Raw genomic sequence first — 26,208 nt, 5'->3', positions numbered from 1 at the left:
TGCAAAAGGGAGCACTCCTCCTGCTGACATTCCTTAATCCTCGCTGGCTGGCTTCTGGGGTTGACCCTAAGCATTCAATTTTCTGCAGTGAGTGTAGGCCCAGCCGAAGAGCCCAGTAAACAGTTTCAGTGTTGGTAATCTGCTAGACAATATTGACCTCCTGTGGTCTGGCAAAATGTTGTTTGGCACTGGTCAAGTCCCAAGTGTGCCGGATCAGACAGGTTCAAACTGTAAGTTTCAAACTCTGAAAAGCAGTGACCTTAAATCTATTTTCTAAAACACAGCCAACTCAGGGGTGAAAGTACTGTGCTAGGGCAGCACACCAAAAGGGTCTGAAGTTAACATCTCAGTCAGACCTACCACAAACCAAAACAAAAAACAAAAAAACCCAACCAACAACCAACCCAACTTCCCACTCTCAGCTTCAACTTTTTCATGTCACTGTGAAATTAGGTTTGACTTGGCAATGGTATCCATGTGAATGGATGTAAATATGGTAAATTCAGATTAAAACATTTTTAAATTATTATAGACATTTGGCCTCAGCTTAATCACTCTCCTTCTCTATTTGTCCTCAATTTTAAAAAGCTATTAAACGTAAAAGAACAAAAAGTTCAGAAACAAAAGTCCTCCCCCCACATTTCAAAACACCTGAATTACTACAACAAGCAGCGTAAACCACTGCTTGTCTGGTAGAAAGGCAGGATCACCTAAAATATTCTACGTATTTTAAAATATTACTTACATGTTCCAAAACATTAGCATTCAATTCAATGTTAAATTATTTAAGGTTTTACTTTGCAAACAAAAATATGAATACACCTAAAAGGTGACTCTTCTATGCTTTCTTGCTCAAAGAATTCTAACACTTTGTTCATATAGCTCGCCATCTCAGGGATCCTGGAATCTCTTGGTGTTAAAGAAAGCAATATAGTTAAGCTGTAATTTGGAATGTAATTGAGAAAACCGAGTTATAACATGGAGCATATGAAATATACTGATACATGTTCCTATTAATCTGCAAAGGATAAATTAATTGAAAACATCTTTGATTTTGAAGCGCTGAAAGGATGAATTTTGCTGTGGGGATTAGATGAGTTATAATTCACTTAATTTACAAAACACCGATAAACAACCCTTGAACTATTGAACTAAATGTAGTATTCATGCATGAAAATTTAAAAAATGATAAACTCTGTATACAAATTTAATAATATAATTGACTACGTACAGTTCAACAAAATTCTTCCAGTCCTCTTGACTTATAGATGGTCTTGTGTCCGTGAGTGCAGTCATTAGATGCGACTGACTAATAATTAAAGTCTTCTTGGTTAATCCTGATTGGCTAGGGGCAACATCCTCCTTGAAAACAGAAAACATATAGTAATAGCTTTGGAATCTTTTCCAACATGCATCAATACTATTCTAAAGTATTTTTTAACCTCAAATGTACTTTGTTAGACTGGTTCTTCAACCTTTACACATTAGCTTTACTCTGTTTGGCTGTGGCTGCACTTGGCCAAAATTTCAAAATGGCCATGCTAATGGCCAAACTGGAGAATAGTAATGAGGTGCTGAATGAATATTCAGCAACTCATTAGCATGCTGCTGGCCATGGCACTTCGAAAGTGCCATGTTTCGCTTGTGTGTGGCTTGGCTACACGGGGATCCTTTTTGAAAGGACCCCTCAGTGTACCTGAGCCGTGCACAAGTGAAATGCGGCACTTTTGAAGTGCTGTGACCAGCAGCATGCTAATGAGGTGCTGAATATTCATTTCAGTGCCTCATTAGTATTCTCCAATTGGCCATTAGTATGGCCATTTCGAAATTCTGGCCAAGTGTGGCCACAGCCTTTCAGTTTAGTATTACTGCAGATATAATGTATGGACGGGAAAAATACAGACAAGGAGTGAAAATTAATAGAAACATATTAGGATAGAACAATATGAAAAAAATGCCATACTCCACTCTTGCTCCTGTAGTTGGCCTTGATGGCATTGATTTCAGCCCTTAGTTGCTCTATTTGTTCCTGATTAAGTTCTTGGAAACCTTCTTGTGAGGTGGTTCTTAGCACGGAAGGTTGTGATGATACTATATCTCTCAGAGTAATGCCAGTTAAATCATGGGTTATGGAGTTTGGTCCAGACAAACACTGAGAGCTCTAGAGTGACAGAGGGAAAAAGCACGAAGTTACTATTAATCCAAAATAACATCTCCACAGTTAAGATTTTAATACATGTTCTATTTAATCACAATGTAAGGCCTTTTTTTTATCAATACAAGCCCTTTTTTCCTAAAAATGTGTTGTTTATGGTGAGGTCCCATCACAAAAGCATCTGGTAAACCAGACAAGGCATTTTGTACATTTTCAAGGCTATATGTACCCCACACTGGTCCAGCAGCTAAAAGGTTGACACAGTCACTGCCTACCACTGCTCCTTGGCAGCCTGAGGGTAGTTGGGAGAACAAAAGGACTGGGAAACAAAAGGACAGAGAGAGGTGACCATCAGAAGAGTAAAGCGGTCTGGTACAGGCAAGTCCTGCTAGTAAGCTGCTGAAGAGCCACACAGGAACACCACCCTACAATGAGACAGCCACATCAGCAGGCTGAAGAGTCCACAGTAAGTTTACTTACTTACAAACTACGTCGGGCTAAGATTTCGTCAAACTGCAGAGAAGTCAGTACCATATTTTGTCAGTGACCTCAGGAGAGATCAAGAGGAGAGGGCATGGAAAGATTTGAGAGATAAAGCACTGTAACTGTTCCTGTCTTTTAAATTCATAATATCTGTTTTCAAATACAAAATAATCTAATTTGTACATTTTTATATTGCTCCACCATCACCAAAAAGTTTAGACTAAAGGTCAATTACGGAAAAAGAGACAAATTACCAGTTCAGAAGGAGTTCCATTTCCTAGCTCTGATTCATAGGAGCTTCCAAAGTAAAGACGATAAATGTTGGACCTTGAATCATCAGGAAACAACTCAGACATCTCTAGGGAAATAAGTGACTGCTCCAGCCCTCCTTCTACATCCCCTGCTGAGTCATCTGAACCGCTGCTATGGTTTAAGAAAACCATAGAAGAGAGACTGAGGTCACTGTCTGAACTAGATCCGACATCCTGGGACAAAAAAAGAACAAAATGAGAACCTCTGCCAAAGGCTCTCATTTATTCATATGTAACAGCAATTTGCTATTTCATTTAAAATTAATATTTAACAAACAACTTAATTTGGGTTGTTTTTGCATGTTTGCTGATTGTAGCAATCCCTCCTCCACTGTGAGGAAATGTCTAAATATTTTGCAGAGAATGTTTTTCAGATTTCGCTGGCACCTTTGCTTCTGTGGATGACAGAAGAGCAATAATTTGTGGAGACAAATATAATCTCTTATTGCATTGTTTTGCGGCCTGTGTCATTCACTAAAAATATGGAGTTAACAGAATGTAAAATATAACCTATAGGCCGTGTCTACATGTGCCCCAAACTTCGAAATGGCCACGCAAATGGCCATTTTGAAGTTTACTAATGAAGCGCTGAAATGCATATGAGCTGATGGGAATTCCCATGAGCTGATGGGAATAAGGGGACTTCGAAGTAGGTGGCGTCCTTTCGAAAAGGAGCCCCATCTGGACGAGACGCGCGGCAGCGAGGTGCGTCAATTTCAAAGTGCCGCAGCCGCCCGCATGCTAAGGAAGTGCTGAATATGCGTTTCAGCGCTTCATTAGTAAACTCTGAAATGACCATTTGCGTGGCCATTTCGAAGTTTGGGGCACGTGTAGACGTAGCCATACTGTCCCATATACTTCCTGGATGATGAAGGACTCCTGCAAAGTAAACGGTCCATTATTAGTGGAGTTTGACAATGTTTGTATAAAAACGAAAAGGTGCTGCTGAATTTTAAAGGCTTGTGCATGCCTTTTCCTCAAGAAAACACCATTTGATTTTGAAAATGTGGCAACTTCATGCCCTACTTCAAATCTTTGTGAGATGAGTGAGTTGTGATATGAAAATAAAAATAAAAGTTGAAGGCTGAAAAATCAATACTCTGGGTTGTAATGATGGAATTAAACCTACAAGAGAAACCATCCAGAATGTCTGAGACTTGACAAAGTTGTTCAGGAATTTTAGATACAAAATTGATCTCTATTCTCCACTCTTTTTTGGGACTACAAAGAAACTGGAATAAAACTTTCCCTCTGTGCAGAACAGAAACTCATTCTACAGCACTCATTTGCATACCCACCTCTTGCTTTAAGAGGTGCTGGTGAGAGGGGTCCCTGAAGGAAGTGGGGCATATGAGATTGAAGTAAAATGGATATTCTGCTCTAATAACCTCCATAACCTATTTATGTAATGTGGTTCTCTCATATGCTGAAACAGAGTAGAAGAGATATTCCAAAAGAAGTATGGTGGGTATCTTGTGGTACAAACTGATCGGTGTTGATGAATAGTTCAGGGCCCTCAACCAATCCATTAAAACTGACCATTAAATGATGAAGATGATGGTGTTTCAGTAGCACGTACAGAGGGAGCAGGCGGTCTCTTCCTCAGGACCCTCAACTTTTTACTGGGTGGTTCATAAGGTCTCTGCAGTCCTGAGAATGAAGCTTGGTGGGATCTTTGAGTTCAGTAGACCCCCAGCTTACATAGATGTTGCATTCTTGAGCAACCCTGTGTAAGTCAAATTTTGCATAACTCAGGGAGCCAGGAAACTGACCCGTGCAGCAGCACTTGTCAGTTTCCCTGCTCCTGCAGTGGCAGGCAGCTGAGAGCTTAGTTCTGGGCTGCCCTCCCTCGCAAGAGGGGAAACTGACCAACGTAGCAGTGCTGGTCAGTTTCCCCACTCCTGTCAGTGACAGCAGCTAAGAGTCAGGGTGCCACCCCTGACAAGAGCTAGAAAACCACTTCTGTCAGGGGCAGTAGCCTGACTCTCACCACCCCTGACAGGAGTGGTTTTCCTACTTCTGTCTGGGGCGGCAGCCGTGAGCCTGACTCTCGGCTGCTGCTGCTGCTGCTGACGTGAGAGGCTGCGGCCCCTGACAGGAGTGGGGAACTGCTCCTGTTAAGTGTGGCAGCCTGACTCTCGCTGCCCCTGACAGGAGTGGGAGAAACTGCCACCCCTGATAGGAGTGGGGAAACCGCTCCTGTTGGGGCAGCAGCTGAGAGTCAGGCTCTCGGCTGCCACTACTGACAGGAGCCAGGAAACTCATCAGTGCAGCAGTGCTGGTCAGTTTCCCCGCTCCTCTGAATGACAGGGAGCTGGCACCTGGCTGCCAACCATGCAGTGCGGCTGCACTGGTCAGTACCCCCGATCCCCTGCGTGGCAGGCAGCCTGGAGCCAGGTGCCAGCTCCCCACCACTCAGAGTCACATGAACCTGATATATACGCAACTCAAGTGTGCGTATCTTGGGGTTCTACTGTAATCTGATCTACTGAATTTGTCTGTTGGTGTGTATATCCCAAGTGATTGTAAAGCTATGCTAGAATTCTTACAGGAATTCAGTTAATTACTCATGGTCTCAGTGAATAATCTGAAGTCATCAAAGTAAAGATCATCAAGTTGGAATCGAGAGGGAAATCCTTCTGCGTGACTACTGTGACAGAGCTGGATCAAGCAGCAGTGTAAGGCTGTATCCAAAAAGGCCAGTAGTTAACAGCTGAGCTTGATATATAGCAGCCTGAAACTGGCCAGAGTTCAATAAAGATGTGGCCTTTGCTTGATGTTGTCTTTCACGTTTGTTCACTGATGCAACACAGAGATCAGTGTCAGATGGGTGAACAGAAATTCAGAGTCATTAGCTGAGACAAGGTATTTCTTATTGTCCTGTTCATATGTTTGTAGAATCACTGCAGGGGTCTGACAGATGGATTTTGTAAGATCCTACAGGGCCTCGTTGATAGGCAGCTCAGGTAGAGGGAGTCCACTGGAGGATGGCTAAGACCCTATTATGTGACTCCCTGACCTCTTCCAGGAAAATCTGGATGGAATCCATAATTCATTAACTCTTGGACATATCTGAGGTCATCAGATACAGGTGGAGGGAAGCAGCTCGGGAAAATGAAGAAATACTTGTGATTAACTTCTTAATTGTCCTGGTCTGCTTCTCAAACAATTTTTGTTCCTGAAATAACAAAGGAGCAATTGTAGTCGGAGAGGGTCTCCTTTTGTATTCCATGCAAGAGACACAAGGGGCATGGAAAAACTGGGCTGATACAAAGCCCAAGAATCCCAGTATGGCTAATGGGAAGGGCCAAAAGGCATCAGACTGATATTCACATGTACTTGAGAATATAGGCCCTTCTTTGGTGCAAATCTCCCCCCGCCCCGTTGAAAATGTCAGAATGGAAATTTCTTATCTGAAGAGGCGAGGATAAAATATTAGAATAAGAAGACAATGCCTGCTCTTTGAGATGCGGAGCCTCAGCACTCTCTGAAGGTATTAGACAGCTAAGTGGCTTCAAGCAAAGGTCCCACCTCACTGACTGTGCTTCTTCTGGTAACCTCCTTGTACTGACTAATAAAGGAGACTCCAGCTCCTGCAAACCAAGTAGATTGTTTGAGAATCTGAACTCCTGTGGTAGGCGGTAGGTTTGAAGAGGGTATATGCGGCGCTGGCAAGTCCACTCTGACCAAATACATGGTACTGAGGACATAGTAGGGGGCACTGAGATCATAGGACAGACATGACATCTTCTCAGTGCTGAGGTTGTCTTAGTTGCCAACTTAGATGCAGACGGTGCCAAAGAAATCATGGCTACTGTTTTTGTAGAGATGAAATGTTCTGATGATGCATTGTCCTGGTTGTATAGCACATATGATTTTGGTACTGAGATATACTTGCTGACATTCTTCTCTGCTTAGCCTGGAGCACCGAGCACAAGGTTGATACGGAGAGCCTATGGTGCCTCAGTGATACCCAGAGTGGGACATGAGGTCTCCACAGCAGTCTTGATCCAAGGGGACTGGAATACTTTTGATGCGGACTTTTTCTGCGGAGAGTACCTCCATTTTCTATGTGTTCTCTGTGGATTTACCACACGTAGACCGAGGTGAATGCGCTGAAGTTAATGGAGCACTGTATTCACTCAGCAGCCAATGTTTGGAGGGGTCTCCTGACCTGGAGCTGAGACTTGTTGGAGGGTGATCTCCATTGTTAAGTGTCTCAGTTTTGACTCCTGATTTTTTTCTTACCCTACCCTTAACGATGGAGTAGATGAAGTGCTCCCGGGGGATTGGAGATTGTCCTAAGCAGTGGACACAATGAGAATGCCTACTGCTGATGGGGATGGCCTCACAACAAGAAATACACCACTTAAGCCCAAGAGCCTGGTAATAGACTCTAACTGAGAAAGGCCCCCTCCTTAGTGAGGAAAGAGATCAAATTACTAAGGAAAATATACATAAAATAAATAAAGAAAAAGCAATAAACTTAAGACAGATACCTAAAGCTAAGCATCTTTAAAATGAAGGCACACTAATTCTTCTCAGGCCAATGCAGTAGAGAAGGACCTGAGAATGGCTTACCAGTGCACCTCTCTATAGCGCTGGAGTGGGAAGGAGGAAATATATGACTGACGTGCGGACAAGAGAGAAACTACTTCCAAAATGCTTGTATGAAAGGTGCCTGGGGCATGAGCACACCTTAAGTGGAGCACCCAAGGGGACACTATTCAGTGAAGAATTATCAGGAGTCCATGGTAATATTATTAGGTACAGCAACTGGAGTGTGAACCCTAATGCTGAGAAAAAGCTCTTTGACCCTAAGGACACTCAGGTGAAGGGCTACTGAGTTCTATATTTTTATTGCTCTCATTCATTACGCATGGACTCAGACCAAAATACATCGATTTAAGATCTTTTATAAATGGCAAAAATATTTTAAAAATTAAACTAATTTTGTCACAGGGAAAGTATTACAATTTTAATAAACTACACATATAAAATAAGTTTTAAACGATCTGCCAGTTTACAGATCACAGAATTCATAGGAAAATGGTATATTTTATTTAAATATAATTTTGCCAAAAAGAGGCAGAAATCTATTTTGGGTAAAGTTAACCACTCGAGAACATATTTGTAATAGAATTCAGTAATTATGGAGATAATCTTAATCTCAGTTCACTTACTTGTGATCCCAGGCTAGCATGTATTGCCTCTAACTGGGCATTGTACAGCAAAGCTTTGAGGTCAGCTCCTGTGAAATGCTCTGTTTTTGATGCCAAAACCTGAAAGTCCACATCATTTGCTAGAGGCAGAGAATGACTGAGGGCTTTTAGGATTTCAAATCGAGAAGTCTAAAGAAAAAAAGAAGTAATCAGTTTCCTGCCTCTAACAACTATCAGGTACTTTGACAGTAAGTCTCTCAAGCACCTTCCCAAGAAGTCAAATTAATTTGCAGAAACGTATGTTTTGGAAGGGGATACTCAGAGAAATAAAATAGTACATATAGGGGAATACTTTTCCATCTATTTTAAAACACAAACATGTTTGCTTTTACTACTTTCCGTTGAATTTTCTAAGAAAAGTACTACCAAAGAAAAGAATCCAGTGAGCCATATATTCTCTAAGTGAATCTTTAATTATATTATTAATATACAAGGTTTTAAAATACAAAATTAAAAGTGAACTCTTATGCACGTTTTGTAACTAATAACTGGATTTGCCTTTTTACCAGTTTTTACCTTCCTAACCACAAGAAGAGTCCAGACAAATGAAATCACCCTTTTGATTTGAAAAGCTCTGGTTTTTGTAGGTGGTGCTAGCAATTACAAATATTTGAATAGAATACATTTGAGTTCTTAGTGCATGAGATTATCTTCTTTGTTCACATGAGAATTAAATAAACTGATAGCTGTTAAGATTGCTATGAATAATTTCCCTTATAGAGACAATCAAAGGGACAAATCCTGCAGTCTCTACTGGTGTGATCCAAACCCCGCCAAAGTACTGCAAATCCTTCCATTTACATCATTGAGGCTACATCTACACTACCCAAAACTTTGAAATGGCCATTTCGAAGTTTACTAATGAAGCACTGAAATACATATTCAGCGCCTCATTAGAATGCCAGCAACTGCGGCACTTTGAAATTGCCGCGGCTTGCCATCGCACGGCTCGTCCAGACGTCCTAACAGCAGATAGGAATAAGGGGAATTCAAAGTTGCCGGGGTCCTTTCGAAAAGGAGCCCCGTCTGGATGAGCCGCGCGGCTGTGAGCTGCAGCAATTTTGAAGTGCTGCGGCTGCTGGCATTCTAATGAGGCGCTGCATATGTATTTCAGAGCTTCATTAGTAAACTTCGACATGGCCATTTGCATGGCCATGTTGAAGTTTTGAGCTAGTGTAGACACGGCCTGAGTGTTGAATCAGTTCCTGTGTGTGTACATAATGGGCCACATGAAGATAAAATATGTTTCCATTGTAGGGACTCCAGGTAATGGGGAACCCAACATATGGACTCCATTCCTAACCTGTTCTGGGATACAGGAGTTAAAGAATAGAAATAAACACCATTCATGGTTCCATGATAAGAACAAATCCACTGGGTCAGTAATTTGTATGGGGAAGCTAATGACCATGTACGCTTCTCCCCTTTATGCCCTGCATCAGCACGTAAAATGGTGATCAGGACCCTGCTTGCACATGACAGTGTAAATTTCAATCTACCCAATCCAGGCTTTTATGTAATTCCTAAAAGCAAAACCTCTTTTATGTGGGTTTTGTCCACAAGATTATGATTAGTCCTCCACCTGTGGAAAACAATGGAACAACAGCTGGAGAAAAAAAAATTGACACCACTAGTCAAAGCAAGTCACATCTGGCTGTCTACTAAATGGGATTACAGACATCTGAAGGGTTACAATTTTTTTTTATATAAACACAAGTTTTAAGAATATTGGCCCTGATTCTCCACTTCTTGAAAACTGTACAATTCTGTATAATTCTGATTTGGTTGTTTTATACCCATTTCATATTTACTGCATCTGATTCACTTTGCATTACTCCAGTTTTACACCCAATACACTTTCATAAAAATTAGTTACACAAGTGTAAAACTGATGTGATGCAATGGTCCACTTTTTTCAAGTATACATGACTACACAAAGTACAAGGCAATGGAGTACCTGGCCCATTATTTTGATTTTTTTTTTCATTTTGCATATGGCATAATATATTGTTTCTTTACCTGATCAGGAGGGGGACAGTACAGGCATTTATCCAGTCGACCTGGCCTCAGCAGAGCAGGATCAACCAAATCAGGACGACTAGTAGCAGCTAACACGTAAACTCCTTAGAAAAGGACAAGCGTATCATTAATGAGCTGAACTCATGCCTTGAAGAAAAAAAAAAGACACAGTTATCCTTATTACCTTGTAAGCCTTCTACTCCATCCAGTTGAGTCAGCAGTTGATTTACCACTCGATCTGTCACTCCAGTATTATCATGGCCTCGGCGAGGAGCAATGGAATCAAACTCATCGAAGAAAACAATACAAGGCTTGGCTGCTTGTGCTCTGGAGCAAAATACAATCCTTCAGTTATGAAATGTGTATGTTCCCTGGTCTGTAAGGACTTGTCTCCACAAAACACTTACTTGTAACACACCAGGGTGTAACTCTATCCTACTCAAGCCAGATGTGCTGTGTCAGTGTGTATCCCATGGTACTATTTGCTATACCCCACTTTTGAAAAGGAGGTACACTGAAGCACAGTAGGAACAGTGGCAGGGTTCACATTCACACTAAGAGTTTGTATACACAAAAATTTTGTTTACAGAAAGCTACTGTGTGAATCTAGCCCCCAGTAGTCTGTCATCTTCTGTGTAGACTCAGCTGATATGCATTAAAAGTCTGCTGATGCATTTTGATCCAGTCCTGTTTCAAAGAGGACTACACCAAAGTGCTCTGATGAACTTTTTAGGCATGAACTCTTAGATCTCAGCAGGTATTGTGGTGGTGGTGAGGGAGGGGAGTGTTAGATTCATACTCTAGCTAGCAAAAGTTTAAATATTCATGAATATAAGCTCTTAGTGTGGAGGAGAGGGGAGATTTGCATCCCAGCTTGCCATAAACTCCATGTTCATATAGACCAGTGGTGTGCAACTTTATTATACAGGAAGGCCACATAAACCTAAGCACAATCTTGTGTCAGCCAAACAGATTTTACTTATTTTAGTAAGATTTAAAGTCACCTGTATTGATTTATATTTTAACTTTAGCTTGTTTTGTCAGCATTTACATTAATTGTTTTATGTACAGTATTGTCTATTTGCACATTTGTGTAAAATAAAGTTATGTGAACATGATAACAAAATGCATTTTGTTGTGTTGAAGCAGGCTGTGGGTCTTATGAAATGCTCTGTTGGGCTGTCGGTTTGGCACCCTGACATAAACAAATCCAAAAATAATTACATTTAATTACAGAAGGCAGCAACAATTATGGTTTCTTGTGGAAATGAGCTGTTTTGAAGAACCAGAGTTCCAATAAACTACCATTAATATTTTATACTTTATTTTGTACTTACATCTGTTTCCTTCTGAAATTCACAATTATGGAAGCTTCAAAATCAAAATCAAACCAGCAAGCAAGGTCTCAGTTTGTAAAATCTTACCCCAAAGCCACCTACATAATAAACTGCAAGGGACTCAATTAATCAATCTATGAATAATGAAGATTAAGTTGACCTGCTAGGCTTTTAACATGTGGCTTCAGCAGGTCAGGCTATTTGAGATCTAATCATCAAGACCTACTAAGACCGCTCCTCCAGACTGCTGACCAGGAAAATTCAAATAATTATTTTTAGTATCAGCCATGAAAGTGGAATCTATTTACAACAACATTTATTCTTAGAGAACGAACCTGTTAAAGACATCTCGCACAGCTTGCTCACTTGCTCCAATATATTTACTGAGGAGCTCTGGTCCCTGTAAAAAAGCAAAATAAGAATACTCACTAATTGTATTTTTTCTTAATTCCCTATTACTGTGGCATATATTAGCAAGGTGTGTTATTTGACAAGCACTAGATAATTTCAAAGTAATGGACAAGTAGTGGTTCCCAGGTGAGTCAAGAAAACTAGATAAACTGTGCCACATAGTGTGCCAGACAAGCTCTGTGCCAAAGGCTAAGTGAACAAAAATCTAATTTCAGGAGCAGTTGTATACCTGTAAGCAATCATTTTAACCTCCCTGCACATTCAATAATGGCTAAATGTTCCCTCTGTGCTTAAGTTTCTGTCACTAAGCTGTAGAAAAATCCTCTTCTGAGGTGATTTATATGTCCCTGTCCATGAGCTGTGGTGTCTGTATGGTTGCCCTGCATCCTGACCAAATAGCTCTTAAGCTAAGCATTTTAAACTTATAACCTGCTTTACCAGCAGTGGTGACATATTTCCCTCACAAACCACATCAAAATTAGATAAATTAAAAAACCATATTCACTGTTAAAATGGAGTTTTAGAAATCCAAAATGGCCGCCGGAGAATGACAGTTAGAAAATGACAGTTGTAATTAATATTCGGCGAGCTATGAATATGTATGAAGTTATAGTTTGAAAAGTTTCAAACTGATTGGTTACTTTAGGATCCTCATACATATGTAATAGTCAAATGCCCTTTGATACATTGTGGCCCTAAGGAGGACCTAGCAGGCAGAGGTTGTCAAACAGGTCCACCCAGGCTGCATATATTCAGGAGAGCAGCCCTGCTTGGGGCATTCCGGACCAGACCTCGGAGGAGAGCAGAAGAAGAAAGAAGACTACAGAAGGACTGAGCTAAGAGCTGGACTGAGCCTGTAGCTGAACATCGCTGGCAGAAGAGCTGAAGCTGACCTGCGTGTCAGTCATCGCTCTCTAGCCGCCGTGGGCCGTCGAAGAACAGAAGAGCTCCAGCCTGAAGACCAGAAGAGCTCCAGTCTCCATAGAGCTAAATCACTAGTAAGGCTCCGGTTCTTTTATCTGGAGGGTTTGCCTGGCAGACCGCACTGCCCAAACAACGGTGCCCTGCACAGGGAAACCGCAGCAGCGACCCTGCCCTTCCAGTCACCGACCCTAGCTCAGGCCGGTGTCTGAAATATCACGGTCGTTCCTAAAAACACAGGAGGTTTTTGTTAACCAAGCTGGTTTTTCCTCCTGGCTCTCTTTTTCTCCCTCCTTTACTATCTGACCTGACGCGGCTGCCGTACAAGCACGCCGTGAGGGTCATAACTTCCTAGCTCGAAGAGAACTACAGGCCCAGCGCCTGGATCACAGAGCAGGAATAAGGAGGTATTCATGGTCTGGGTTTAGGGTTAAATAATTGGGTAAGCAGTTAATGTTTTCATATAGCTTTGTAATAGAGGGTGGATTAGGACTTCCCCAAGTCCATGATCAGCGCCTTATATTTTGTATTCCTTGTCCTTCTGTAAAGGCACAGGAGGCCAATGCTATTGGTTTAGCTTAAAACTATTGCATGCACACAGGAGGGTAGTTAGGTAAACTGCGTTGTTACTATAATCCAGAGCTATAAGCTCCCCCCTATTTAGGAGGGTAGAGCGGTCAGGGATAACCCAATAAAGGGAAAACCCTGGTATTCTTAGTAACCCTTTAAGGGTAATGAAGGTCTGCAATAAAGGGCTACCATAACAAGGTGGTCGAAATAGGCAGTACCATTTTTTGAGGGGATAACCTTTAACTAGGAAAACCCCTCCACTTAACTAAGGGGAAAACCTCTCAGTAGGAAACCCCGCATATACTGGGCTCTCCCCTGCTTGGCCAGCAGGGCAACCCATTTAACTAGAGAATTAACCTAGCTTAGTGCAGGCAAATTCTTATTCTTATTATAAGATCTGCTCCCCGCGGTAGTTGGCCAAGGGTTGAGCGACCTGGTGAACCTCAGGAAGATCCAGGAATAAATAAATAAATACAATACAGCTCTGAAGTTAATCTTTCCATTTTACAGCACGCATCGAAGGCTGCACAGTCCGTCCCGGAAGCACAGTAAGTAGCTGAGGGATTAGATAGCAGTGCTGTTACAGCAGTTACCTATTGTTTAAGGCTATAAGCCATAGTATTCAAATCCTGTGCCTATTCCACAAAAACAAGGGCTTACATATTTTGTGCAACTTAGCTTACCAAAATTCATACTTTTAAGTTATAAAATAAACCCTGTCTCCCTGTTTGAACCTGACATCTTGTTTGTATTTTCTTCCTTGGGTAAACACACCGCAGCAGCGCAGTTCACACACCCTGAAACCCCGTTGTGATTAGACCCACCGTAGACGGTGAGCAGGGTCGCGGGGTAAAATCCTGGGAGCATTGGTAAGGACTCAGTTTTAGTCCAGTCCATTGCTCTGGTGTGATTGACTTGACCTAATCAAATATTCAAATTTATTCATACGTCACTCGCATCCTCGATATAAGCATGTGCACTGGTGTCCAGACCTGCCTCCTGCCTAAGCCTCAGATTGATCCACAAACCAGGGGAAGACAGAAATAGGCATTTAACTCCCTATATTGAATGCAAGGCCCAAGCTGGTATGTGGCTTCTAAGCATGCCTACTGGATTGGTGCCCATTCAAAATGGCAGTGGCCGTGCCAACCTTGTAACTTGGGCCCTACAAAATTCACAGTCCACCTTTGATCAATTTCTTTGTGGTCACAACAGTTGCTTCATCTTAGGGCTATCGAGCATTCATGACAGAAAATGAATCATGATTAATTATGTGATTGTGTGATTCTGTCAAAGAACAATAAAATGGCATTTATTTAAATATGTACGATGTTTTCTAACTTTTCAAATATTTTTAGTTCAATTACAATACAGAACGTGAAGTGTACAGTGCTCACTTTATTTTAATTACAAATATTTGCACTGTAAAAAATGAAATAGTATTTTCAGTACCCCATCAACAAGTATTGTAGAGCTCTCTCTTTATAATGAAAGCTGAACTTACAAATGTAGAACTAACCACATTTAAAAATAAAACAATGTAAAACTTTAGAACCTACAAGTCCACTCAGTTCTACTTTTTGTCCAATCAGACAAATAAATTTGCTTACATTTGCAAGAAATAATGCTGCCTGCTCCTTGTTTGTAAGGTCACTGGGAAATGAAAATGTGGCCAGCAGTGCTTTTTTTTTGTGCTGGTACTTGCTGGTACTGAGTACCTGCACCTCAGCAGCCCCAGCTGCAGGACTGGCTGGGAAGGGGGCAGGGAATGGGTTGAGTACCGGCTCCTCATTTTTACAAATAAAAAAAAAAAAGCCCCAGTAACCAGCATCACAAAATATTTATGTCCCAGATGTGTACTGACACACATGCATGTGCACACACACGCACAGAGCAACTATGTTGGGATTTTTTTTTTTGCATTAATACAAAGATCTAATAAATGATCAAAACTTTGTTACCTTGATGCTAATAAAATTCATTCCACTCTCTCGGGCAATCACACCTGCTAACAGAGTTTTTCCTGTTCCAGGAGCACCATACAACAAAATTCCTGTTCTCTGTCGTATTGGCAGGTTTGCAAATAATCCTGGATACTGAAAATACAGAAAGTCATCATGAGTAATATCTATTTTCAGGTAAGTATTTATTTGGTAACTTGGTAATCATTGGATTCTGATTAGTATTTATTTATTTGGACATTCTTGTGGGATTATGATTTCATTCACATTATCACCAGAAGAGCTCATCTCAACTGATATTTTCCATCATATTATAATTATAAAATTGGGTTATATTAAAACAGCCTATTTTAAAACTAGTGTCAAAGCATTTCTTCGAGAAGATCTAGGGAAAGTTTCTCATCCCTACTCTAGCACTTTTACATTAGGGAAAAGGGCCAAGGTGGTGTAAAGGGGAAGTAAAAGCTCCATAAGAGGTCAAGGGAGGAGTTCTATGGTTCAGACACTGCAGAAAGTAGCTGTGGTAATGTTGTCTTCTGAAGACCAACGCACAAGCCCTGGAGTAGAAGATAAGCCTGGGGTTGCAAGGAATGTGTCCAGATCCAGGCTACAGTTCTGCAGAACTTCTGGGCAGTGCTACAACACATAGGCAGTTAGGGACAGGCTGCTGTAATTTGGTCAGCCCTGAACCCCACCCTTCGCAGGATACCTATGTTTTGTTGGAGGCCTCCCAAGCCCTCAGAACAGCTCAAGTAGGGAAGGGTGCTAAAATGGCTTAAAAACCACCTTAGTTCCTCCTCTATTAGAGGCTTCATGTTGTACTTATAAGAGTCCATTTTCTCCTAAGAGTAGCTGTTCCACAAAATAAACTGCTAAGGTATGTCTCCACTACTGGCAAACTTACACTGTGGTGATCGATCATCCATTATGGGCTGATTTAGACGGTCTACTGAAGACCTGCTAATCAACTCAAGTACTTCTGCAGAATGAGAAGCATCACATAAGTTGATGGGAGAAACTTCTGTTATAGAGAAATTCTCCTGTCAAGCCAGTGTGGTACAGATGCTGCATAAAGTTGACCTAAGGTACATCAACTCCATCTATGTTATTTACCTAGCTGGAGTTGCGTAACTTGAGTAAATTTTATCCCATAGTGTAGACCTGCTCTTAGTTAGTATTCCAGAAACACTATGGTACATAGAGTACCGAAGTATCTGTTCCTCGTTTAAAAGAAAAGTGTACCTTTGCGGGTAACTGGATGGTATCCATGAGTATTTGCTGTACATCTTTTAAGCCACCAATTCTGTCCCAGCCCAAGTCTTTAGGTTTGTGTAGGTTAACATTTCGCAGAGATGAAGGAGTAAATTCTTTTAAAGCGTTTTGAAAATCTAAGGTTGACAGAATCAATTCTGTTGAAAAAAAATCCCCCAGAAACAAACCACACTCCAGTTAAAACATATTTAACTTTATGATGGAAAAAAATAAAAATATATGCATATAATAGCAAAGACTACAAAAATATAACAGGTAATGCATTTAAAATGTAAAGTACAGAGACAGTTTTACCATAACTTATTGCACTGAATTATTGCAAAAACATGCCATACAGTAGAGCTAAAATAAACTAAAGATTTGATGACTATCACAGACCTTCCTTTCTGCATGGTCCCTTATTAGAAACACAGGCATGTATGGCACGATCCACTACCATTGTAAAATCTCTAGCTATAAATCCTTCTGTTTCCTTTGCAATATGGTGAAGATCAAGATCACAGAATCGATTTATCTTGGAGTTCAATTTATTTTCTATTATGGAACGCAGTAATTCACATCTTTGCTCCTGAAAAATAAAAATACAGAGTAAATTTATATGTAGTTTTACACAGATTTGAATTATCTTAAAGTTAGAAGACTTGAATTTTTCAGATAATGAAAAATTACACTTCATTCAGCATAAGAGCTTTGCGATTAATATACAAAAAATACTAACACAAATTGATGGTTGATTATTTTGTTTGATTTTCTCTAAGAGTTCACCAGCTTTATAATTTTAACGACTAACTAATCATTATAACTTCCTGCCCAGCAATTATCACTTCAGAATTTATTCCTTCCATTCTATCCTAGTCATACCTGTGCCCCAAGCACTGGAATAGATTCCAAATCAGAAATGAAGAATAAGAAATTCTAGGAATAAACAGACCAAATCACACAGATACAAAGGGACTGATGAAGAGAAGCAATAAGTACCCTCAACTCCCCTGGAAAATAAAATCTTTATTGAAATATTTTATTTGTGTTTGAATACTGCTTAAAAAAACAATTTCAAATTAGTTGTCATACAAGATAGTTTTTAGGGGAAATCTTTTCTTCTGCTACAAGTCACCTCTTAGAGATCTGAATGCAATCCTTGATTTTTAAATGGTTTGTTTAAGACAAGAACAATAAACACCATAAACACAGGTATTATTTCAAAGTATTATGGGCATTCACTCATTCACTAGTATAATGTGCAAATCTTTCAATTTTTTCTCAGGCTATATCCACAATAGATAGTTTTGTCAACATAATTGCAGTTTTTTCTACATAACTCACGGCACATCCACATTAAAAATGCATCCTATCTACAGTAAATCGACAGAATGAAGCACTTTTGTCGACAGCATTCTGCTGTTCCCCCAGGAGGTAGAATGCCTCTGTCGACAGATACAGCCTGTTGACAGAAATCAAGTGTGGACGCTCCAGCGAGCCCTCTGTCAACAGACAAGGTTTCCAGATGTCCAGGCAGCCCCGTACGCTGTGCTTCTGGGTGGCCATTTTATTGAGAGAGCAGCTGGGAAGTCTAGCTGCTCTCTGTTGATAGAGTGGATAACTTTTTTATCCATTTTGCGGTCTGGCCGCAATCTGCTGACAGAAGTTTTGCTGGAAGATATTCTGACAGATTGCTGTAGTGTGCACATAGCCTCAGGTAATGCTATATTTAATACATTCATTGCCATTTCCTTGTAGCATTTCAATATAGCCTATTTTCAATAGTAGAAGGATAGTAGTATATTAATATTAGAATTGTCAATTTAGCAAATTTTTAATTTAAAACTAACAAACCAGTTCCCTTTAAATATGTTATAACTGAAATAATATTTGAGAAAGTGTACATTATGGTGAAATAGCAGTTAATTTGGGTGGTGGAAGACATACAACTAGGTCTAACTTTCTGGTCAGCCATATTTGTTTTTTAAAGAACACTAAAGACAACTTGTAACTTTTCCATATATTATTTAATATCAGAAAAGATCTCTTAAAATCCCTCAATAGCGTTGGTGTGTTTTTGGTTTTGGGTCTCTTTTATTTTTGTTAGCTCTTTGGCACAGCATCCGAGGCTGTAGGGAAGTCATAACCAAAATTTTGACCAAGTTATCCAATAATTTCATTTACCTGATCTGGAGGCTGGATATGTTTGAAGCATTGAAATATATGAGTTCCTTGAGCAGAAACCAGGGAAGGATGCAGAGAACGTTCAGACTGGCTTGTAGCAATTAATGCAATCAAACTGCCCATGGAAATAACTTCTTTTATCACATCTTTCAAAACTAGATATAGAAGACATTGTTTTATGAGTTATAAAGTAATAAAATAATCTAAACTTCATATATTTATTAATGCTGGATATCTCCGCAGTGTTAGAGATATAATACAATCTCTACTACTACACTGACTTTTCAGTGAATTATAGAACCATTATCATCTAAATGAATGCATTTGTTTTTCAAGGCGTAATCTACTCTAATAAGAAAATACCGTCAGAAGTGTTGTGCAGAGGACTAAACTTGTCTAGTCACTGACGATGATGTCTATCCTGTGATATTAAAGATAATTTTTTCTACTGTGAATTCTGCTGCTGTATCTCAAATGAATAATGCAGCAAGCTCTCATTCCAACTCGACAGCATACAGATTAGTCAGGAATAGATCCAATAAGTATATAATTTAGATAGTCTATTGTATGACATATTACAATATCAACATGTTGAACTGTATTATGTGCAAAGCCATTGAGCTAAAAGTTTAGGATCAATAGCAGTTCTGAATTACTTAGACACTTCTCTAGATGTTATACACTGTACAAACACAAAGTGTATAATCAAGACAGATCATTTATGTTAATTTTTAAAATTGTGTATCAAAGCTGTGTGCATAAACCAAAAATGAAGCATTCAAAAGTTGACACTACACAACTACCTATTTTTACATGTGTCATAGGTGCAAATTTTTGAAAATTTAATTTCAATGTTAATTGCAGAAACTTCAAAAGGAATTCAATTTAAAAAGTTGCAATTTCCCTCTGACTCTGCTTGGAAAACTGAAGATCTACTACATCTTAAATCCTACAACAAGTGAAGAATTTAACATAGTTAAAATAATAAAATGCATTGATGCTGATTATTTCATATTATGTTATTTCAGCCTCTTGTACCGAAAACATTTATGTGGAGAGATTTAATGTTGGCTGAACTGCAGAGTAAAAAATTGTATGGAGGATGCACTGCCCGTCACTTAAATGCAATTGTTTGTAAAAGTTTAAATAAAATAAATGAGGACCTCAAAAAATGAAGTGTACCAAGTAGGTAAGAAAAACACACATTCAGGTAAAGGAAACGGTACTTGTAGATATGCATTAAAAATCTCTATTAATACTGCTTTGAAATTCTTCTGGAACTTGTATACTGTGCAATTTATCTGTGGTGCGAACCACACAGAATACTAAATGATTTAGGAACAGAGGTGGTGAAAACAAAACTGTGCAGACAATGGTGATTCAGATAAAATAAACTCTTTATCATATTACATTTTTATTCAGACAGAAAAGAAACAGTAGGAAAAAATACCCAGGAACTGTTAGCATAGCAATACCATGTGTAAGTCGATAGCTTTGAATTGCTTCAGGGCTGGTCTCCTGCTCTGGTGTAGACGGAACTCCAACAATGTGATCAAGATCATCCATAAGAAGAATGGACGGCTGTCTCCATGCTGCCTCTAGAAAAACTTCCTCCACCTTTTTTCGTATGTTTTCTAATCTTTTTCCTAAAACAAATATAAAATCTTAGTAGCAAAACACAGCATGAAAAATTAGAATGTTGAGTGTGATTTACCTTTTTATATTGGCAATGCAAACGGTTGTAAAATGACTAAATGGGCAGCTAAAGAGTCCCTTTGAGGGGAGGAATCTTCAGCTGCCTATGCCACCTCTACATGACTGTTAATCATATTCATACCTCTTAAAGCCTTACAATCAATTACTTCCACATGAGCATCAAGTCGATCAAACGCTTCTTTGCAGATGGCCTTCGCTAATGTTGACTTTCCGCTTCCCTACAAAATAAATGTTGGGTTGTCTTCTAAAACAATATCCAGAATAACAGACACTGCTTCTTTCACTGTTCTGTGGACTATTCCTCAGGAAACACAGATATTAAACATTTGGCTAGCTGTGCATAGGATGATTTTCATTCCTTGTCATTTGTAGTATTCAGTTTTGATCCCAATTAAACTCACTGATAAAACTCTCAGGATCTGCCATTAAACAATTCATATGGAAAATACAACTGGAGAATCACTGGGAATCAAATGTGTGAAGTGATTTTATGCTAATGTTTAAGAAGCAAACCATTTTTTCTTTTTTTGGAATTGGAATAATATAAAAATAAATGTTAAAATAACACTGAGACATAAACATCTGCACTAGGGCTGCTAAGCAATTTAAAAAATGAATTGTAATTACCTGCCACTAAAAAATTAATCAGGATTAATCACACTTTTAAACACTAACAGATTACCATTTATTTAAATATTTTTGGATTTTTTCTGTATTTTCAAATATACTGAATTCTATTACAACCAGAATACAAAGGGCACAGCGCTCACTTTGTATTTATTTTTTTATTACAAATACTTGTACCACAAAAAATAAAAGAAACTGTATTTTTAGTCCATCTAATACTGGTAACTGAAGTGCAATCTCTTCATCATGAAAGTTGAACTTACAAAGGTAGAATTATGTACAAAAAATTGCATTCAAAAATAGAAGAATGTAAAATTTTAGCACCTACGAGACCTACAGTCCTACTTCTCATTCAGCCAACTGCTCAGACAAATATGTTTCATTACAATTTGCAGGCGATAATGCTTCCTGCTTCTTGTTTACAATATTACATGATAGTGAGAACCGGTGTTAGCGTGGCAGTGTTATAACTGGCGCTGCAACATATTTATATGCCAGATGCACTAAAGCTTCCTGTGTCCCTTCATGCTTTAACCATCACTCCAGAGAAAAACGCGTCCATGTAAAAACAGGTTCTGCTCAATAATGATCCAAAGCAGTGTGGATCAATGCATGTTCATATTCATCATCTGAGTCAGGTGCCACTAACAGAAGGTTAATTTTCTTTTCTGGTGGTTCAGTTTTGCAGTTTTCACTCGGCACGTTGCTTTTTAAGAGTTCTAAAAGCATATATCACACCTTGTCCCTCTCAGGTTTTGGATGGCACTTCAGATTTTTCAATCTTCAGTGCTGTAGGTATTTTAGACATCTCACGTTAGTATTTTCTTTGTATTTTGCCAAATCTGCTGTGAAAGCATTCTTAAACTGAACATGTGTTAGGTCATCATCTGAAACCACTATTACATGAAATACATGGCAGAATGCAGGTAAAACAGAACAGGAGACACATAATTCTCCCCTCCCCTCCAGTTTACTAGCAAATTTAATTAACACGTTATTCTTTAATGAGCACCATCAGCATGGAAGAATGAAAAGGTGCATGAACGTTTAACATATCTGGCACATAAATACTTTACACTGTTTTGAGTGCAGTTATGTAATGAAAAAATTCTACATTTATAAGTTGCACTTTTATGAAAAAATGTTTGCACTACACTACTGATATGAGACAGACACTTTATTTTTACAGTGCAAGTATTTGTAATCAAAAATATTAAGTGAGCACTGTACACTTTGTATTCCATGTTGTAATATAAATGTATTTTAAAATGTAGAAAAACATCCAAAATATTGAATAAATTTCAATTGGTATTCAGCAAATTAATTAATTGTGGGGTTTTTTTGAGTTAATCACATAAGCTAACTGCAATTAATCAACAGCCCTAATCTACATGTATCTGAAGGGTATAAACTCAGAGTTGAATAGTTTTCTAAAGCAAATGATGGAAGGTCCAGTATTAGGGAGATTTAAAACATAGATGGTACAAAACATTTAAGTATAACAGAGAATGATCCTGCACCGATCCTGCGGTTGACCACCTCAGAAATATGGGACTCTCTGGTTCAGCAGGACCACAGATGTTGCTGGATTAGAGAGCCCTGGCCACTGGGAGCCTGGCAGCCAGGAGCCCCAGCCATAGTCAGGCTGTTGCAGCCAGGCTGGTGGAGGCCAGGAAGCCAGTGGCAACTGGAGAACTGCAGCAGGGGCTGGGCCAGTAGCAGGGAAGCAGGGTCAGAGAGCCCTGCCTGTGGCAAGGCTGGCAGCAGGGGGGTTGGCAGAAGCCATGAAGCTGTCAGCAGCTGCAGAGCTGTAGCAGAGAGCCCTGGCCAGAGCCAGGAAAGCAGCAGCTGGTGACAGGATGGCTGCTGGCAGCTGGAGAGCAGCAGCTGGGAGGCCTGCCCAGGATTGGGAAGCCACTGCCAGGCCAGTGGCATGGAAGCCAGTGGCTGAGAGCACTGGCAGACTTGGAGCAGAACCTATTGGCTGGGGCTGGCAGCCAGGAGCGGGCTGATGGCCCAGAGGAGAGCCCAGGAGTGGGAAACAGAAGCCAGCAGGGAATCTGTGACCTGCCCTGGTCCAGCAAAACCCCTCGTTAGGGAACACTCAGGTCCTGAGAGTGCCAGACCAGGGAGGTCCAACCTGTAGTTAATCCAATAGCTCTTCTTCAGCTCTATGATCTGATTCTTTGCAGCAAAAAAGAAACAGGTTTAAAATGTCACTTGGAGTATTAAAATTACGTTAGTGTAAAAAAATTATATTTTTGGCATACAGATAAAGAGAACTGTAGAAACGTACCTTTGCTCCTGTGAGCAGGACAGCTCCACTGCGGAGTCCTGCAGCTATGGTAGCTAGCTTTTGGGACAAAGAGCGCCCCAAGAGGCTGTGGCTTATGTGCTCAAAGGCTGATGCTCCTAGTTTATCCACTCCTCTGCAAAGTACAGCAAAACAAATAAAAAACTGGACAAATTATGGCAGTCTCAGTGCACTCAATCTAGATAAAAAACCAACTTACATTTATAGCACTGTGCTTTCCACACTGAACTATCCCAAAGTGCTTCAGATGGTCAAGAAAACTATGACCCCCTTCGACCAGATGCCATGGAATTGCCACACTATCATGTGTGAAGAACCACTGTGATGGCTCAACACAAACCCTCTTCCTTGCACTAGTAGATGTGTCCAGGCACAGGGCATATGTCCAAGAGTGTCATCCAGAAGAGGCTACAGCACTTTGGCTGTTACACATTGATGTAAAAGCCAAATGAGAGCTCTTACAAGCTGGCATAACTCAGAGCAGCCTGAGGACCATGAAAACCCCTGACCGTAAACTGTGGGTCACTTTTAACCTGACAGAACACATTTAAAATTCATAAACGGCCAGGCTATCCGTTTTCGGTTTCAACTTAAAATTATGTGTGTGTGTGTGTGTGTGTGTGTGTGTGTGTGTGTGTGTGTGTAAAAACAAACAAACAATAAAAGTAGAAACCTGCAACAGTATAGTACCCCGTACTAATAAGAGAGCACTTTTTTAATACTGACTCAGAGAAGAGAGCAACCTACTGAACTATCGACACCATCTCTTGGAGTACATAACAAGACAAGGTGCCGCCTTTGCCTTGTCTGCCTTGTTTCTCACTCTGGTGGGGGAGAAGGGGGAACACCTGGAGTAAATCAGTCCCACTCCAGAGGCTTTTAATTTTTCACTCTTGTTTATTTTTCAGTATTGGATAGGCCCAAGAAATTCTCATAAGTCAAACAAAATCACACATTCAAAACCAAAAATAAATAGCTCTCTCTGCTCCATCTCTGTCAGCTTCTGGGTGCTAATCCTTCCACAAACACCAGCTAGCTGTGATATTTCCCTTATGGGATGAGAGCAGCCTTCCACCTAGAAGAAGCTTTTTGATCCTTATTGTAGCTTGTTTCTCAACCCTCCTTCATCTCACAATGAGAGGTTTTACAGGTTTCCAGCAGCCTTTAGCTGGACTCAAGTGTGCCTCTTAGTTTGTGGTAAGCTCTTTTCAGTTCATAAGGAAAACAGCCTTCACCTTCTTAGGCTGATAAATCTACTTTCCACCACTCTCTTTTAATTGTCAGGACTGACTTTGTCAAAATAGGTGGTCCTTTAAAGGTCTCTCATCCAAGGATCTGATCCTGCAAACACTTTTGTATACGCATCTCTCCAGTTTTGTGAATAATCCCACTGATTACAATAAAGATACTCAAAAGAACAGAATAAAAGTGTAAACAAGTAAGTGATTACATGATCAGAGTCCAACTATTGTGTCAGCTTGACACAGTCCAAAGAGATCTCTGGTCACATTTTTCACATAATTTTTAATAGCTGGTTCAGTATTCCAGAAGCTGTGTGTTTTCTAACATATCTGGCTTTCTTTATTAATTCTTAGCCCTTTTATAGTTTGCCACATTTGACATTATCAAAATATCTCACCCTAAATTCTTTAGTTTGTGCAAAGAAAGGATCTGGTCAGTATCATGTATAGTAGATTGTGTGCCGTCATCATCAGCTTTTGCAGACTCTGGATGTGTAAGAACCTATGAACAAAAAGAAAAAGTAAAATACACTTCTGCAAAAAAAATGTACAAAACTGATTTGCATCTTTTTGCAATATGTTTGAAGAAAACAAAGTCTAAATGTTCTGATGAAACTGCACTTGCATGGAAGACTCATATTTTGATAAAATAATAGAGATGAAAGCTTTATTCAAATTAGCTAAAGATGGTAATTATCTCCCAGTTATCCAAATAATGTACATGGGCAATGTGGATACTAGTGCTAATATGCCTCTAATATGTCTAATCTTGGGCAAAGTCATCTGATAATGACGTGGTTGTGCAGCAAGTAATAAGGATAAACTTCTATTTTAATTTTAGTAAACAGGATTGCAGAGCAACAGGACTGTTATCTTCACTGCTGCTGTCATGCTATAGCATCAGTATTGAAAAATTAGTTCAAGAGCAACAATAGTGCGAGCGTGTTGTTTCACAACAACATGAAAGCATGAAAAAAGATCACAATGCTAGACAAAACTGCTTCAATGACTGGACTGAGCAATATCAGGGAAAGACCAAGACAATGAGGATCTACCAGTCCAACAACAACACCGTCACAATGGGAGGGGATGACCTGGAAGATGTGGAGCAGTTTACCTATTTGGGGAGTATTATGGGTTTAGATGGAGGAACAGATAAGGATATCAATGCCAGGATAGGGAAAGCTACAGCTGAATTCAAGACCCTCCGTCCCATATGGAGTTCACAAATAATCTCTGCAAAGACAAAACTGTGGATCTTCAACACAAATGTGAAATAGTCAAGTAACACTTTAAAGACTAACAAAATAATTTATTAGGTGAGCTTTCACGGGACAGACCCACTTCTTCAGACCATAGTCATACCAGAACGGACTCAATATTTAAGGCACAGAGAACCAAAAACAGTAATCAAGGTGGACAAATCAGAAAAAAAATTATCAAGGTGAGCACATCAGAGAGCAGAGGGGCAGAACAGTGGGGGAG

General features: G+C 39.8%; 1 protein-coding gene across 3 annotated transcripts in view; it reads right to left on the bottom strand.

Moving 5' to 3' along the window:
* PEX1 (peroxisomal biogenesis factor 1) overlaps nt 1–26,208 on the bottom strand; it is a 42,699-nt gene that overhangs the window by 1,654 nt on the left and 14,837 nt on the right. For all 3 annotated transcript variants that reach the window (XM_074984744.1, XM_074984745.1, XM_074984746.1), the window contains 15 exons: nt 25,122–25,225; nt 23,465–23,597; nt 20,663–20,759; nt 20,301–20,471; nt 18,826–18,980; nt 17,041–17,230; nt 16,633–16,799; nt 15,391–15,525; nt 11,863–11,927; nt 10,375–10,517; nt 10,191–10,294; nt 8,133–8,300; nt 2,893–3,123; nt 1,964–2,161; nt 1,232–1,362 (listed from right to left, as the gene is read on the bottom strand). In XM_074984744.1, the coding sequence (XP_074840845.1) occupies nt 1,232–1,362; nt 1,964–2,161; nt 2,893–3,123; nt 8,133–8,300; nt 10,191–10,294; nt 10,375–10,517; nt 11,863–11,927; nt 15,391–15,525; nt 16,633–16,799; nt 17,041–17,230; nt 18,826–18,980; nt 20,301–20,471; nt 20,663–20,759; nt 23,465–23,597; nt 25,122–25,225 (2,192 nt within the window). The remainder of the gene's footprint in view (nt 1–1,231; nt 1,363–1,963; nt 2,162–2,892; nt 3,124–8,132; nt 8,301–10,190; nt 10,295–10,374; nt 10,518–11,862; nt 11,928–15,390; nt 15,526–16,632; nt 16,800–17,040; nt 17,231–18,825; nt 18,981–20,300; nt 20,472–20,662; nt 20,760–23,464; nt 23,598–25,121; nt 25,226–26,208) is intronic.

The sequence above is a fragment of the Carettochelys insculpta genome, chromosome 2, assembly GCF_033958435.1.
Source record: "Carettochelys insculpta isolate YL-2023 chromosome 2, ASM3395843v1, whole genome shotgun sequence".
Lineage (NCBI taxonomy): Eukaryota > Metazoa > Chordata > Testudines > Carettochelyidae > Carettochelys > Carettochelys insculpta.
Note: the sequence above shows the minus strand (reverse complement) of the source record. Positions and strands in the feature narration are given on the sequence as shown.